The following is a 17,849-nucleotide window of genomic DNA, read 5'->3' as shown; positions in this document are numbered from 1 at the left end:
GGACAAATATTTATCTGTCCCCCACTGTGTGGAAGCCACTGCTCTTGGTGCAGGAAAATCCAGAGCAGTCTTGCCAGCCAGCATGGTCCTGAAACCTGGAGAAGTTAGACTGAGAGAGCCTCCTGTCTGTCTGGTAGGAGGCCATTAGGAGCTAGGTCAGAGTTTATGGAGTGCCTCAACATCCAGGCTCCTGTTCCTCTTCCCAGCAACTGTGTTAAGTGGTGCTTAGTGCTCCTGTTCTGCAGATGTGGAGGTAGGCTCAGGTGTCAAAAAACTTTCCTAAGATTGCACTCCTGGGAAGAGCCAGTGATAGGTCTGGAGTCCAGGTCTGTGGGATCTCTGAATCTAAGTTTTTTTGGTCCATATGCCGCATGCAGTGATCTCGGAGAGACTCTAATGGTGACTCCCCAGGGCAGCTTGCAGAGGTTTAAGGAAGAAGTAAGAGAAGAAGGCTGCTCTTCAGAATGTTTAAAAGTGATGGAAGAGATGCATTGGCTGTATGCAGAGGTGTGTGCGTGCCTGTAAATGTGTATGTGTGTTTGAGTGTGGGTGTGTGTGTGCACACGTGTGAATGTGTGTCGTGTGAAGGAACCAAGGGAAAGAAGTCAAAGTCAAATATTTTAAGAGGAGGTGATATATGGAGTCAGGTCTGAGTGGGACAGAACTGATAGTGTGGATGGATGCATTAGGCTTGGTAAGGAGAAAGGGACATGTTTTCCAGAGGGGAGGAGTGAAGTCAAGATAGAAGCATTTGCAAGGAACTACATGACCGTGGGAGGAAGTCGCCTTTGATGACTTGGATCTTCTCAGCTAATTTGGAGGCTCAGTCCTCAGTGGAGGAGGGAAGAGAAAAGGGAGCCCAGGGATATTAGAGAAGGCTCAGGTGGCTGTGGGGGGATTTGCGGGGGATGAGTATGAGAGCTGAGCAATGGTGTGGGTGTCCAGCTGAGGCTCGCAAGCATGGGTTTGGCGTGGCCCCGACAGTTTGGTTCTAGTGAGTTTAGAGTCCTGGAAATGAAAATACAAAAATAGGGCAGTGTTTTCAAGGTCTGAATGGCAGTGGTCGGGCAGGTAGGTGGTGACCACTATCATCAAAATGCAAATGACCATGAGATCTGGACCAGGCAGGAGAGTGCGGTTAGAGCAGAGGTGATGGACAAGGAGATTAGAGAGAAGAAGGGTTCCTTCAAGGCAGGAGGTGGAAGCCGTGACCATAAGGAGGCTCTGGTCTGAGGAAAGATTAAAAGCTTGAGATCACATTTCCCTGATTTCATCATGTAAAACTCTTTACTAAAGACCTACTTTCAGACCAGTGGTCTTCTGGCCAGCAGCATCAGCATCACCTGGGAACTTTTAAAAATATGTACTTTCTCATATCCCACCCAGATCCACTGAATCAGAGACTGGGGGTAGGGCCCAGCAACCCGTGTCTTAACAAACCCTCCTGTGGAGGATTCTGATGTAGTCTCAAGTTTGAGAACCTAATTTTATACTGAAGAAATGCTCATATAGCCATTTTCTCAGAAAAAGAATGACAATCTCTTTTGTAATAAGACAAATCAAACACACTTTGCCATTTTTAAACTCCAGGATGTGTTTGAATCTATATTCCCCAACTTATTTGAGAACCTAATTTTATACTGAAGAAATGCTCATATAGCCATTTTCTCAGAAAAAGAATGACGATCTCTTTTGTAATAAGACAAATCAAACACACTTTGCCATTTTTAAACTCCAGGATGTGTTTGAATCTATATTCCCCAACTTATTTCTGCCACTCAGCTTGCCAATAGTGAAGTGTTTTTGCCAGTTTCAAGATCTGATAAATTTCAAGAGTTTACCCTGCACCCAGATGCTGTAATTAGTTTGAGACAGATTCATTTCATGGAATTGGAAGCTGAAGGGACAAGCAGAAGCCATTGAGACTTCCCAGTGGGACCATGGACACTTGCTTACAAGCTTGGTGACTTGTTACCTGCTCCTGATGGTTGAAATCAAATTTAGGTCTTGGGTTTATATTTTCACAGTGGTTTTTTTTTAATGAGTTTTAGAATGCTTTCTTTTGAAAAGAAAAGTCTATTTACCCGCATGCAAGGGAGAGGTGTATAAAGAAAAATCATGTGTAATTTTCAAAAGCAGATTTGAAGGTTTTTTTTCTAGCCTTCTAAAAAAATAGCTCCTTCTTATAACATTTTTGACACCAACCCAGGAAATTAAATTAGGAAGTTTGTTGAGTCTAAACTTTATTTTTGCTTTCAGAACACTCTTCGGTGAGACTGGGGTTTTTTTGTTTGTTTGTTATTTAAAGAAGGTTTAAAATATATCATTCACATTTTCCTGGGGCAGAGGGTGGGTGGTGTGACAGCCTATCCTATTGACCCCTGGTGTTGACACAGAGTGTGGAGCTGGACAGTGATGATGGAGGGGGCAGTGCCGCCCAGAAGCAGAAAATTTCCTTCCTGGAGAATAACCTGGAGCAGCTCACTAAGGTTCATAAGCAGGTAAGAGGGTTCTGCCAGCTCCTTTCTGCTTCTCCTTCTCTCCTGGAGAGAAGCCTCAGTAGGTTTGGCTGCAGTACAGAAGGCTGTGACGTTGAAGGAAAAAGGACTGTATATCATCAGAGAACGGGCGTGCTGGAAGGGTTCTTAAAAATCCTTTGGTCCTCACTGACTTCCCTTATATAAAAAACATTTTCTTTTATTAACGCAAAATATAAAGAAGTGAGTTTGAGCTCTCTGGGATTTGGAGAGTGAGGTGTTCAGAGTCCTGTATTTTCTTCCTGTCTCCACCCCTGACTTTAGACCCCATCTGGCCTAGGTGTGTCCCGTGACACCTCTGAGGCACCTCTATGGACCCGAAGGCTGCACAGAATGCAAAGTGGATTCATGTCCCTTATTTTCACAAATGAGGAAAAAGAAGTGACTTGCTTCGGGCATGGGTGGGAGAGCTGGGACTGGAACCAACAGCCTCTCTCCTCTGTCCTCCTATTCCTGGCAATCTTGGGTGCCCCCTTGGATCCCTGGGATGCCCTGGCATTTGTCTAGAGTGACAGAAAGTGATAACTATGTCCAAGCCCACCGGTGATTTCAGCATATTATTTGTCTTCGGTCTTTTCTGTTTAAATGCTGGCATGTCCATGACTATTTCCCCTCTTTGGGATCTGGGACGTGATGGAAATGGTCCAGCTCTTTGGACCACATGGTCAAGGGAATGTCATTTCTCTTTGACTTGTTAGCCTTCTTCAACATTACTATGATGGTATTTTCCCCCAGAGGGAGGATGACAGATTCAGCATGGTTGAAGTCATTCAGGCAAATTGCTGATGAGAAATAGAAAAGCAGAAACTGCCAGGAAACTTGAAACAGGGCTCTGACATTCATTAATTTATTCATGATTTCAACCAGTATTTATTAAAAACCTATGCTCCATGAGGCAGTGGAGCTGGTGCTGGAGTAAACCAAGCAGGTTGGACCCAGCAGAAGCTCACTTTTGCATAGCACTTTCTGATTTTCAAAACTTTTCTGGATCCACTTGGATTCCTACAAAGGCCGTATTATGTACTATCCTTGTTTTATAGATGAGAACCCTGAGATCTGTGGTGGTCACATGACTTACACCAAGTCAGATGACCAGGAAGTAATAGAGTTGGCACTTGAGCCCTCTCTTGACCCAGGGCTAGCCTGTTGCTGCTTAATTGTGGGTCTTAGGTAAGAAGAAATGAACAGAACCCTTGTTACCTGTTAGCTTTCAGATATATTGCAAAGCTGGGTCCAAACCACATACCAGTGTACACAGTGGGTTCTACATGGAAGGAGGCCCTCAGAGAGCTCTAGAACATGCATGTTTTTCACTGAGTGCTTTTAACTGCTTTAAATTTCTCTGTCTTCCCATGCTATGTCCTAGTAGTAAATTTTCTTACATTATCACCACCCCCCACCCCCCAATTGTCCCAAATTGTAGGTGTCCTGTGGCTGGAAAGGGCTTTTATTTTTATATCCCTCCTCTCCATTCCTTGCATCCATGAATTATGTGTTTAGCAAATTGGAGTCCCAGGGTTTGGGATTTTCTTTTCCTTGACTGCTCACCGACTTTATGGTCATGTGGGCTCTCCAGGACGATCTAGCAGGGGTGCTGGTTCAGCTGCAGGGCTGATTCTAGCTGCTCTCACTTCCCATGCTCCTGACGCCGAGGCCACAGGCTCCCTGGTGGCTGACACTTTCCCCTCCTGCCGCAGCTGGTCCGGGACAACGCGGACCTGCGCTGTGAGCTGCCCAAACTGGAGAAGCGGCTGCGCGCCACCGCCGAGCGCGTCAAGGCCCTGGAGAGCGCGCTGAAGGAGGCCAAGGAGAACGCGCTGCGGGACCGCAAGCGCTACCAGCAGGAGGTGGATCGGATCAAGGAGGCCGTGCGAGCCAAGAACATGGCCAGGAGGGCCCATTCTGCCCAGATCGGTACGTGCGCGTGCGATGGCACCCGAGGGTCCACCAGCTACGTACAGCCACCTCTCACTTAGGACCTTGCTAAAAGCTGCCGGACGTGCCGGCCCATTCTGAACATCTCAAGGGCAGCAATGGAGCCTGCAGGACTTAGCCCTGCCCGTGCCCCACAGCACCCTGTGTACATCCTGGGAGAATGGGAACGTCAGTCCCGGGTTTCCCACACCAAGATATTTCTGCATAGCTGAGCAGAGAAGCCAGCATAGGCTACAGGCAAAGGTTTTTGGCTGTAAACAGAGGTACACTCTTAGAAATATTGGAATGCACAGACATTTCTCAGCAAGGCCTGAAGGCCCCTTTGTTCTGCACCTGGTGGGACCATGAAGGAACCTGTGTATAGCCAGAAGCTTTAGGAAAAGCCACTTGTAAGTGCAGGTTTGGAAATACCCTGGAAAGAACCAGGCTGGCATTGGTGAGCAGGGTGTGGTTACAAGCCGGCGGGGGCCTGGAGTTCTAGCCCCTTCAAGACTTGTATGGATGTGAGCATTTTGCCCAAGTAGGAAAGGGGGGTGCTGCTACTGAGTCACAGTTCCCGGGATGGAGCTATAGGAATACAATGTCTTAGGGAGGTTCTCTAAAGAGTCGTGAGTTTCAGGAGCAACACAGATCTCCTTGAAATCCAAGGGGACCTGTGGATCTACCTCAGATAAAATAAAAAGGCCTTTGTTTCAAATTTTTCTTAGCCTGACTTAAAAATAAGCTAATTGATGTATAAGTTTTCGCTGCCCCAAAATATTTGGGTGCCCTGCATTTGGTAACTGTGTGGGTAGGAAGGAAAACCTCCCATGTTCAGAGAGGTCTGGTGGTTGATAAGAGTTGTAATGTTGGTAAGAATTGTGACCCTCAGTTGTCACATGTCACCTGAATGTCTGTTCTCTCTCCTTTCTGTCGGTTGGATACAGCCAAGCCCATCCGCCCTGGACACTACCCAGCATCATCTCCAACAGCTGTCCATGCCATCCGAGGGGGAGGAGGCGGCTCTTCAAACTCCACTCACTACCAGAAATAAATATGAAGTGAGTCCCTGGTGTCTGGGATGGTTTCTCTGTGGGGTAGCCCTGGGGTGCATCTGCAGGCAGCCTTCTGGCCTTCCCAAAGCCCCTGCCTGGCCATCCCTGCCACATGCATGTGGACTTACAACAGATCAGAGACCGGGCCTACTCTCTTCTCACTCCAGAGACCTGGGGTTTTGTAGGTGAGGCCACTTGGGGCCAGGGGGACCCTGAGCCAGGCCCAGCCTGACCACCTCCAGGGATAGGTGAGGTGTAGTGAGGGATTCTCCTGAGCTTTCTTTTGTCTGGGGGGCTCTCCGCTGGAGCTGGCATCCAAAAGGGCATTCCTTTTTTGTCAATTGCCTTTACCCAGAGCAGACAGAAGTGGGGGGTTGCTTTATGTCTTAGAAACTGAATATAAAGAAGGAGCCAGGTAACAGAAAGTCATATTTTTATAATTACTATCTCAACAAGTGGGGTTTTTAAGAATTATGCTAATTTATATCTGGGTGGGTCCAGACCACTCTTTTCTTGGACAGGGTAGTCTCTAAGCTTCTCTGCCTGCAACCCACATGCCTGACATTGTTCTACCAGCAGAAAGAAAAAGAAAACCTGTCTTTTTGATTGAAATGGAGAAGAGAGGTTACTGGTTGGGTGGCAGACAGACAACTATGTGGTTGGAAAACTTTGTTCAGGAAAACTCTGACTTTGGACATGTAGCTAGGAGGAGGTGGCTCTGAATGTTGCTCTTACCAGGGAAGCTAGCTTGCAAGGCAGGTGGCATGCAGGGTGTGAGGGCATCATGATCAAGGGCAACTCAGGAGAGCAGTGATTACTGTTCTAGTCCATTTGACATCAAGGTAGGAAGGTGAATGGAAGGGCCTGGAGCCTTCACTCAGGGTGAGATGCCAGCATTGCCAAGGCTTGGCCTGAAAATGCAAGGAGGACGCTGGTGGCTCCCTCAGACAGTGCCAAGGAGCAGGCCAGGGGCTGGTAAAACTGGCAGGAACAGGAGGGTGGGCAGCACGTCCACCAGCATCTGCCATATCCCAGATGAATGGATGGATGGGAAATGGTCTTGACTGTGAGCTACCTCATTCAGATCCAACCTCTGCTTTTGATCAGAAATAAAGTGAAATTAGGTGTTATAAAATTGCTTTTGATTTCATGTTGTCAGTTTTGAGAGAACTGGTAAGATCAGGTTGGGCAGCTTAGAGCAGAAAAGCAGAAGCAGTGGATCCCAAACTTTGGTGGGTGTCAGTATCACCAAGCACCCAGAGGCCCAGGCTCCTGAGAGTGGGATAGGGCTTGGGCCTTCGTATATTTACCAAGTGCCCCAGAGGATTTTTGGTATCCACCAAAGTTTGAGAACTATTATCCTAACGTAACTGGCTTATACAGGATGGTGGTTTATTTCTCATGTAAAAGGAATTGGAAGGTGGTCTCTCAATAGCTGGTAAAAGAGCTCCACAGTGACAATAGCTAGTCTCTTAACTTTAGACTCACTGTCTCCAGCAAGTGCCTTCCTTCTCAGGGTCACCTCAGGGTCACCAAGTGACTGCTATAGTTTCATCCATAGTGCCTATGTTCCAAGTTTAGCAACCAGAGAGGAGACAGGGAAGAGGCAAAAGCAGCCATCCTGGATGAATCAGCTTCCTTTAAGTAGTCCTTCCAAAGTCCTGTTCAGTGCTGATGCCTGTAGCATCTGGCCAGACCTGAGGCAAATGGCTACAGTAAATGGCTTTCATCTCATCTAGCTCAAACCCAGAGAGGCTGCCCCAGGAGCAGAGAGGCCAGTCTTTTTCAGGCCCCAGAGTTGGACACGGAGCAGTACAGTGCAGCAAGGAGAGGACAAGGGATTTGGATTCAGCCAGACCTGGGTTCCAACCCCAGCCTTGGTGCTTGACTCCTCTGTGACCTTGGCAAGTTGCTTGATTTCTTTCAGCCTCAGTTTCTGCATTTGTCAAATGGGATCAGGCATCGGGAGACTGTTCTGTACGTGGTTAAGAGTGGATGAGACAAAGAAGGCTCTGTTCTTGTGCAGTGATACGCTTATTGTGGGGAGACAGACAATATAATGAGGTAACTGCAAGTAGTGGTAAGTGCTCTGAGGAAAATAAGAACAGGTTAATAGAATAGAGATAGGGGACACTGTTTTAGAAGAGGAGGTGACATTTGAATTGAGAACTGAATGGTGAAAAATGCTGGCCACTTAGGAACCTGGGAGAGAGTGGTACTGCTCGCTGGAAGGTGGAATGAATGAGGTGTGTTTGAGGAATGACAGCAAGGCTGGTTAAGGCTGGGGTGCAGTGAACCAGGGAGACCGTCCTAATTAAGGTTGTTGGGGAGGGAGATAGTTGAAATAAATAAAGTGTTTGAGGCCCAGGGGAGCAGTGTAGATTTCAGTCTAAGTGTAAGGGACTGCTGGGGGGCTTTGGGCACAGGAGTGGTGGGACCTGGTTCATGATTGGACGAGACCACTCTTGGGCTGTACTCCAGAGAATGGGTGGAGGTGGGACAAGGAGAGTGAGAGAGTGGGCTCACCTCCGGGACTATTGAAGGTGTCTGCTTTGGGAGGTACAGTGCAGAGCCAAGGTGGCAGCAGCAGAGGGCGAGAGTGGTCAGAGTCAGCGTCGTGTTAGTGCTAGATTCAGCTGTCAGGGCTTAGGGACTAGCACAGAGAAGAGGAGGAGGAAGGGAGAGAATAGAGGTAGTTCCTAGGTTTGGGCCTTAACAACTAAGTAAATGCTGTTACCTTTTTAACCATGACAGGGAAAATTGGAGAATAATCAGGTTCTGTGTCCACCAGATGGCGCCAATGGGGCATTGCTGAAACCCATCTGTTTTCTGAGAGTGAGGGCAGAATGGTCTACTTTTGGTTTTCCTGTATTTAGACCGTTTTGTCTCAAACTTGAGTAGTAAACAGAGTGCCTTTAAAGGAATAAAATTCTCACAGATCCACAGTGTCTAATACTTTAAGTATTATAATAATACTTTATATAATACTTTAATAATAATTTAAATAAACTCTGGGGATTTTAAACGGTATAGATTCCCTACCTACAGATCTTATACAACTGTAAAGTCAAAACAAATTTAGAAATTAGATTAAAATAAAACTACAAATCAAAAATCCAAATCATGAATATTAACATAATTTAATGAAGTGTGGTCTTTTGCAGAAAATAAAGAGCTAGCTGTGATGTGACTCTGGTGGGTGTCACTTCTTGTGGAGTTTGGCATGCCCATGCTTCTTGTGTCATAGTGTGACTCAATCTTTCACTCCCTTTCTCGTTAAAACCATTGCAGAATCACAGCATACCTTCAAGTCATTGTGTCTGCACGTGGCTGGAACACATTTTCCTGTTGAGTCCACCTCTTTCCTCTTTAGCCTGAAGATGACTAAAGTTGTGAAAAGTTGCTCCAACACCAGACATAGCACAAAGCAAACATGGTGCTGGAGGTGCGTGGGAGTGCTTGGTTGCAAGGGAACCAGCTAGACAATCTAGACTGCACATATATTAATGCTTGAGATTTTTGTGGCCAAGAAACCCCACAAAATTGAAAATTTTGTGAAGTGACACAAAGACCCAGGACACTTCTCACTTTGTTGATGTACATGAAGACTTTGCTATTTTGAGGACTGTACTTTTATCAAAAACCATATACATTAAGGCTAGAAAACATATCATATTTAATAAGATTTTAATAAACTTTGATAAAATATTTGATAAAATCTCAAAAGTCACAGTGGTAGAGCTGGCAATTCAGTGTTTTTCCTCTGTGAACCATCCAGGGAAAGCACTTCTGCAGTTTGTAGCAGGATCTTCCAGGTTAATATAGCCACACAGAGCCTATGAAGTTGTGACCCTTGTGTCTCTGATGTGTGTGACATCCCATGGATCAGTGACTGTCACTGTAAGGTGGCTCTGTCTTCTTCAGGTCTTACTATTCCGGGATCTTTACTGTCAATATATCTGTTAATTGTTAATAAAAATAATAACTTTAACTTCTTAAATAGTGGGATAAAAACACATATAACAAAGATCTACCATCTTTTACCACTGTTCGCTTTTGCTGCCATAATGCTCAGCTGTGAACCACAGCGTGAAATCCTGAACGCTGTGTTGCCTGTGTGCCTCCTACATTCGGAGTCTTCAGCCTGCCCACTTGGCTCAGACATCTGGAATGCACAGGTTTCTTTCTACTTCAAGAAGCTATACACATACAGGGAATTCCAGGTGTGTAGTAGAGAGAGGAAATCCAGTATTTTCTAACCTAGCACTTAAACCTCAGGTTTCTTTGACTTTGAATGCACCTGGCCATTTCCCCACATTCACTACCCTCTGCCAAAGACCTAAACCTTTGGCCCACTTAGGCTGCTGGCTCCTCTTTTTTTGAGCTGAGAAAGTAGTACCCTTCCCTGAACCCTCACCTCACCCCTCTGCCTCCCTTGCTTTCCTCACTTTCCCCATGTGGAGTGAAGTTTTCTCTCTAAGCATTTGACTATCAACAAGGCCCTTCCTGTTGTGTTCTTAGGTTCAGGCTGAGCTTCCCAAGCTGGTACTTACTCATTTGCTGGTACTTGCTGATTTGATTCATTCCCTGTCTTTCCTTCTTGTAACTGTGTTCTCTGTCCAGAGTACCTGAATTCAGCCTACCTTGCACCATTGTTGGGGTTTGCCTTGACCTTTCTCCCGGTCTTGATGCCTTAATCACAAGTAAATTATAATAATCACTATATTATATATACCTAAGATGTACATGTTTACTTTGGCCCACAGCAGAAATGTGTTCACATCACACATGGAGGGTGAGGGTGGGAAAGGAGTTGCTTTCAGGTTTATCCCTCTGAAATAGTGAAGCCAAGAAGTCAGTGGGAAGCCAAGGGCACAGTGGGATCCTTCAGCCACACGTGTGGTCTGCATCCAAATCCCTGGTCCATTGCTAGTGTTTGAAAACCCTAGCAATAAGTGATTGAATTACATGAATGTGCACTCAGGGAACACTCTGCCGTAGGGAGGGTAGGTGGGTAGCTTTGGGCTCAGGATGTGGAGTAGTTGGGCTGCCCAGGTCTGAACCCCAGCTCTCACGCACTGGGTAAGTTACTTTGTCTCTCTGTGCCTCAGTGTCTTCCTTGTAAAATGTGGCCAATGACAGTACCTCCTTATAGGGTGGCTGTGAGGATTAAACACGTTTATATATTTAAAAAGTTCAGGCTAGGGCTTAGCACAAGAACAAGCACTCAGTGCAGCCCGTGTGGTCACTGTCATCTAATCCAGTCACCTCGTTATGCATTCCAGAGGCAGGATGAGCCGTCAAGGTCCCACAACTTGTTTTAGTGATAAATCTTGGACTGAGAACTCTAATCTTCTGTATAGCAGTTCTCAAAGTTCTCAACCATTAATACTCTTAAAAAGGATAAATGACATAAAAGAGCTTTTATCTTTTTGGGTTATACTTATTGATATGTATCATAGTATAAATTAAAACAAAATTAAAATATTGCCTGATTCGTTAAAAAATAATTATAAGCTCATATACCGTAAATGCCTTTTCTAAATGAAAAATAACTATTTTCCAAAACGAAAAAAAAAATTTAGCTGAGTGGCATTGGTTTACATTTTTGCAAATCTCTTTGATGTCTGGCTTAATAGACGACAGCTGGATTCTCCTAGCTGCTTCTGCATTCCCTCTGTTGCTGTGCGTTGTTTTGGTTGAAGTATGTGGAGAGAATCCAGCCTTGTCATTCCCGGCAAGATTCTTGGCCTCTGAATTGCTAAGAAAACTGTGTCATGGAGAAGTTAGGATTGCGGTACCTACATGACAGGCTTGTCTGGGAGTCGAATAAGATAATATGAAAGAAGAGAAAAAAGGCTTTGAAGAGTACCTCGCGAAAATTAGTCCGTCACATATATTAGCTAATGTTATAGTGGTCGTGGGGACAGGACTACTAAGAATAGACGGAGCGGGACTGCAAGGAGAGAGGACAGAAATAACTGTAGGTGTATGCCATTGAGGCATAGCACTTTGAAACTAGCATTCTGAATTCAAAGAAAAAGTCGTAGAGCACTGGGAGGAAGAATTCCTGATTTTGTCTACAGTGTAGTAGGCTGCTATATTTTAACACTTCCTAACTTCATGTTTCTGAGTCATAAATTCAGAGCAACGAAAACTGTTCCTCCATATCCCATCGTACCAAAGATCCAGCAAGATAAATCCACTTCTATTCAGCAGCGATAAGTAAAGTACAATTGGTAATTCTTATAATGTGGGGATTGAATTGTATAAAGGCAAAAGAAAAGATAAAACTATGTACTGTTTGGATTAAGCTTAAGTCCACTGCAAGCAATTGCAAAACCCAAAGTTAGGGAGGGGGGAAATATCTGTAAATACTTCTTGCAAAACCCTTACATAATTGGCTTCTTTCTTCAGCCTTACCTACCCCTCCTAAAGAAAAGTGATTTTATTTCCTCCTAAATCTGGTCCATGTTGCCACTCTGAATTACCATCTCTAGTTTGTCAGAGCCTCAAGGCTAGTCCAACAGCAGGTCAGTTGGTCCAGTCCCGTGCCTCTAGGTGACTGAGTGACTACTCTGAACCCTATTCTAAGAGAGCGTCAGCAGAACTGGGTTTTAAATAGTCTCTCCGGGACAGGAACAGTCAGAAATGGCTTCTCTTAGGGCTAAGCCATTTACCTTTAAAACTGATATCCATTTTCTCTCCTGAATTTATCTGAGGAGATGGATATCCAGATAGTGGGGAGGACGGATGGGGGTGCCCGAGTTGAGTCTGTTTTTCTTGGGCTGCTGGAGAGACTTCCCGGGCAGACAGGCCTGCACAGATTAAGTCAGGATGATGAAGAAGAACCTCTTCATGTAGAAAAAGGACCATTATTGGTGGAGCTCCTCTGCTCTTCCTTGCAGCAACCATCCCACTTCTCCTCTCTCACCCTCCTTAAGGCAACTAAGATAAGCAGGCTGGTCTCCTTTGCAGCCCCCTGTTTCTTCTTAACTATTAGCCCAAGCATGCTGGATCTTGCACATGGCAGGGAATGTGGGGTTTGAATGAAAGGCCTTCTAGTGGAAATCGTGTCACTTCATGGTCTGCTGGAGTTTGTGTGTCTAATGCCTGCTGTGTCAACATGGGTTGGCTGCAGTCACTGTGTCAAGCCATAATCCTGTGATTTAAGGTATGTGCCCAGTACCTCCCTGCCTCTGGGCACGTGGGAAGACCACCCCATCTGAGCAGGGGGGTCGTGTGCTCGGAAAAATGAGCCGTGAGAAAGTGAAACAGAGATTTCAATTTCAAAGTGGTTTTCAGCTCAAAGTGAACAACTATGACCATGCTTTTAAAAGTTTCATTTCTGGTCCTAATAATAAGCACAGAATATCACCAGAAAGGCTGACTATAAACATGCTCTTCCCAAAGACAAATCTTTCCCTCTATAACTTCTAAACATGACAGGAATATTACCTGGTAAGTTGTTTAAACCCTTTTTAAATTGAGCAGCTTTGTAATTGTGGGAGACTGTACTCTTGGAGAGATGGTGGTTACCAAATGAGTTCCCTGAATATTTATTTTTTGTGTCAGGGAGGAGGTGGTATTCTTAAAAAGAATGTGTTGTTCTCTTTTTTCCTACTTAATTTCTATTCACTATTTCTCTCCCTTGTTTTTACACTCACTTTGCTCTTATCTACTTGTATAATCCCTTTTCATACCCTGAATCTTTCTATTTACACATAATTTACATCCTGCTTATTTATATAAAATATTTGAGGCTGCTTACAATATTATAACATAAATCAAAAGAGTGAAGACTAAGAAAATAGAGAGGGAGAGAGCATTATAGCAGGAATCTGAGATATCTACTGCAGTCTGAGGACTAAATTTGGATATAATCCTTCCAGAGGCAAAACAGAAAACCCAATGTGTCTGGTTATGGGGTTCTTTTTCAGTCAGAAGAGTGGTGGGGCTCTGGGTTGGTGGCTGTCATATTTCCTGTACCAGGCAATTCTGTAAGGATGAGGCTCTACTTACTTCATTTGTCCCCTGCACCCCGGTGCCCCATAGCGCCATGAGGTCTACACAGACCCATAGGCAAGATCGCAGACAGACCTTGAGCCTCCAGCTATGGAAGGAGGATGAACCTTCCAGTGTCTTCTGCACATGGAGCTACTGGAGTTGGTCCAAGGTCTCACAAAGGCCCCTCAGCTCTGGCCTCTGAGGCAGGACTAGTCCAGACCTTCCTCCTGGGGCCTGCCCGTGAGCAGATCAACCTCTGGTGGGAAGTGGAGTGAAATCAAAGGGGGTATTCTACTGGGAGACTCCATTACTTTGGGGGACCGGGAACCTCCTTCTAGAGAGAGCCTGGGTTAGCGGCCATGTCTGATCTACCTTGCTGTGCTGGCAAGGTAGATCAGACATGGCAACTGCGAAATGTTGTTTACACTCCCTTAGGGATGAGAAAATGCTTATGTTACTCTGAATATCTATAGCTTCAGTAGATACTGAGTTTTGGAAGAGAATGTTGGCTGTCAGGAATAAATTCTCAAAGCAAAACCAGGAAGCAAGAGGCTGTGCTGCCCAAGACATTATCTACTAACCAAATGTGTCTTTTGAGCTCTTGATGTGCTGAAAGTATAACATATGCATCAGATTGAAAATGCTTATGGTGAAAAAAGAATGTAAAATATGTCAATAATAATATTGTAATGTAGAATATCTCAACATGTAATATTGATTACATGTTCAAATTATAGCATTTTCAATATATTGGGCTTTATAAGATATATTATTAAAATTAATCTTACTTGTTTATTTTCACTTTTTAATGTGGAAGATTTTAAAAACTAAGTATGTGGCTCACTTTGTATTGGACAGCTGTGGTCTAAACATCTAGAATTTAAAAAAAGTTTCTGAGGAGTGAATTTCCACTGTGTGTTCTCTAACGCTTATGTTCTCTCTTTGGTTCTCTTTCGACAGATCTGATTCCACGTAGCATGTCAAGGACTACATTAATCACCAATTCCTTTATTTTTTTCCCCCTCCTACACAGTTTTCATTTTCTTTTACACTCGCTTACCCCAGCCATCTGCAGTACACCAGTTTCAGGTATTTTGAACTGTGTAGAATTTCTGTGTGTACAGATGTGTGCTTGGACTTTTCTCTTTCTGAGAAATTTGAAGGAGATGATTACAGAGGATCCACTTACTACTCAGAGCCATTACCACTGACTTGGCCTCCGGGGCATTGGGTGGTCTCTGGGCAGTCCCTGGAGCCCCCTCTCTTGGCAGTACACTGTCCCATTGGAATGCCCTAATGTGCCATTCCCTGCAGGGGGACAACCAAGTGCCGTGGAGGCGGGTGATCACGCTCTGCCTCAACTGTCTGGTTTCCTGTAAGATAGACACATTTCTTTATATTTTTAGGGAACAAAAAAGTGCTGCTATAGGGTTCAAAATTTTCATTCTGAACGTTTTTCCGAAACAAATTACCCCAAAGAAGCATTTTGAATATCCTGGTCACATCTTTGGATCTGTAACATACACCTTTTAATACGGCACCCGTTAAAATGCAAAGCAGATTTCTTCGAGGCAGAAAAACAATCTCACAGTAGCAATGTAGAATTTGTTCATCAAACGACACATCTATGTAAATGCAAAAAGTCATAAAATTCACCTCCAAGCTGCTTGCTATTGAACCTGCAGCGACTAGTCTTGGCCGGCCCAGTGTGAACATCATTCCTTCAGAAGTGTGGAAAATGCCGCAAAGTTGGATGAGCTGAAATGGGGCTGCCCCCCTCCCTGCTTCTTCCCTTCTGATCCTTCTGGAGCTTGCACTGTGGATGGCCTCTTTCTCTGGGCAACTGTTCTAAGCTTGAGGGGGTGTTGCTGAAGAAATCTAGCATCCCTCCAGCAGTTGAAAAAGGAAGCCCTGGGGTTGGGGTTGGGGGAGTAATTGACAAAATTCTGTGCCTGTCTATGAATAAGTTGCCATGAATAAGTCGTAATTTTATCCCATCATTGCAGACTGTTTGTTTGAATTCTCTCTCTGGCACCAAATAGGTTTCATCTTCGTAGGCACAGTTAGAAGAAATCAGTATAGATGGATTTTTTTACATTTAGCTATTGCTTTATTCAGATACATGAATCTAAAGCTGAATCAGCCCTTACTTCCAGTTGTGCATATTGAGAAGATCACTTTCCAGGTAGTAAAGTTTTCAGGGAAACTGACAAAGATTCAGTTAAGTTGATCTCATGTGCTGCTACTTCTTTTAACTAATTTGGGGATAAGTCGGTGACAACCAAACCCATCTCGGTAAAAGCACTCATCATGTGTGCCCAAGGTGAGTCAGCCGGTGCTGTCCCCTACAGCTGTCACCACTGGAATGAAGTGTAGGCCAGGGGAGACTGAGCGTTCTCATGGCTGTGTGGGTTGAAGATAGTTCAAGTGTGCATGTGTGCGTGTGTGTGTGTAAAGTGCTAAGACTGTGTGCATTGACTTCCAAACCCTTCTTGTACAAAATCTCCCTAACAACACAAAGCTGCTTTGACTTAATTTATTTGGTACGTGTTGCACTTTATGTGTTTTGCTTTGGGGGGGTAGTGAGGAGAGGAGGATGAATTCTATCAAAGTACTTGTATCATAAAGATGACAATTTTGGATTTGTTTAGATTTTCTTCATACTCTTTGATTTTGTTGCCAGCGCCTGCCCAATGTAACAGCTCGATCACTATTTGCTGTCTGATAGAGGGTCCTTGTAGGGCATGTTTGCAAACTTTTCAGGTAACAACGTATGCCACAGATTATAACATTGCTAATATGTTTATCTCTGATTTTGGAAGCTAAAACATAGGTCTTTGAGAGGATTGCCAATTAATAATTATCCCACCATTGCTGTTACTTAATGCAACTGTATTACTTTGTGTTTGGAAATTGAACAAAGGTCAGTAATTTTTTTTTCTTGTGGCTTTTGTTAATGTAAAATAGATTGTTTTAGATTCTTTCCAGGGTAATTTTTCCCTGCGTACTCATTTTCTACGTTTAGAGAATTGCTTAGCCTTTTATATTTCAAAAAGGTACACTCACTTATAGTTCCATATTACTTGGTCTCTACAAGGGACTGACAAAATTCACCTTACTTTTATTCACAGAGAAAGTTGGATTGGATGTCTCTGAAAGGTAATTCTGCTAGTTGCTGATCAGCCAGTCAGTTCACCTAGCTTCAGTCTTTATAGGACTTCTAAATGTAATTTTCCTGTACTGTGACTAAAAGGTAGGCAAATTATCGGAGTGGATTATATAGTATATTCAAATAGATCCCTAAATATTACTTTGTTTAATAAGCCAGTTATTATATTAGGACCACATACTCTGTAGGACGCTTTTTTTAAAAACTATGTTGAGCAGTTTTCATTTTTTTAGACTATTGCTCCCTGTACTCTAAATGTAAAAACCACACTTCTGAACAGCTGAGCCTATGATTATATTTTTGGTTGTATGCTGCTTTTTGCTAGTGTGTATGTGTGTGTGTGTGTGTGTGTGTGTGTGTGTGTCTTTTTCTTCTCTATGAGTAATTTTATATTTCATGCTACTTCTTGAAAATTTACTCTTTGATGCTATAAGGGAATAGCCAGATGGTTTATACAAATAATCTTTACCTGCAGGATGGTGGATTGCCAAATTAGAGGAATGCTGTTTGAGATATCAAGATTCATGGTTGGGAACTAAAATACATACATTAATGCCAAATGTGTTTGGCCAATTACTAGAAGTTCTGTACAAACGTATTATCTCTTCACATGCTGTACAGTTTGCTTTTGTTGAATGGCAGTTAGTAGACAGAACAGTAAGAGTGGATTAAGACTTTTAAAGGAAATAGAATCATATGATTAAGAAAATCAGAATTTATAGAAATATTGGGATAACTGAAGATATAAAAATGCTTGTCTAGAGTGTAGCATCTAGTGACTTTTGGAGCCCCAAAGTTTGCATAAGGAAGTGATATTCTTGTCCAACGCAAGACCAACACAGTGCCAGGACTCGGGGATTTGCCGGCTCTATTATCCTCTAGAAATAACTGAAAGCAAAGCAAAGGCCTTCACAGTCCCCTCTTTTGAAGTGCATTTTTCAGCAGGGCAAGAGATATTTGGACTCTAGCTATATGACACGTTGGGAAAGCTTTTTATGGACAGGGGCAGGGGGAAGGGAACGAGGGGCAGATTTCACTTCAGTGTCTCACCTTGAATATCTTGATCAAGCTAAAGGAATCACCATAGTCTAAAACTGTTTCATTTAACACTAACAGTTTCAACTTTCAAAGAAAAAGTATTGAATAAGGGCTAGGTAACTGCCGAAG

At 43.9% G+C, this 17,849-nt stretch overlaps 1 protein-coding gene across 1 annotated transcript in view; it reads left to right on the top strand.

The window, feature by feature from the left end:
• KIF5C (kinesin family member 5C) overlaps positions 1 to 15,513 on the top strand; it is a 150,811-nt gene extending 135,298 nt beyond the window's left edge. Inside the window, exons 24-27 of the mRNA XM_008583506.1 lie at positions 2,397 to 2,501; positions 4,235 to 4,451; positions 5,399 to 5,512; positions 14,474 to 15,513. Coding sequence (XP_008581728.1) covers positions 2,397 to 2,501; positions 4,235 to 4,451; positions 5,399 to 5,505 — 429 coding nt within the window. The 3' untranslated portion in view covers positions 5,506 to 5,512; positions 14,474 to 15,513. The remainder of the gene's footprint in view (positions 1 to 2,396; positions 2,502 to 4,234; positions 4,452 to 5,398; positions 5,513 to 14,473) is intronic.
• Positions 15,514 to 17,849: the final 2,336 nt, after the last annotated feature.

This window comes from Galeopterus variegatus, unplaced genomic scaffold (genome assembly GCF_000696425.1).
Source record: "Galeopterus variegatus unplaced genomic scaffold, G_variegatus-3.0.2 Scaffold2946, whole genome shotgun sequence".
NCBI classification, from domain to species: Eukaryota; Metazoa; Chordata; class Mammalia; order Dermoptera; family Cynocephalidae; genus Galeopterus; species Galeopterus variegatus.
This window is presented reverse-complemented; position numbering and strand designations above follow the sequence as displayed.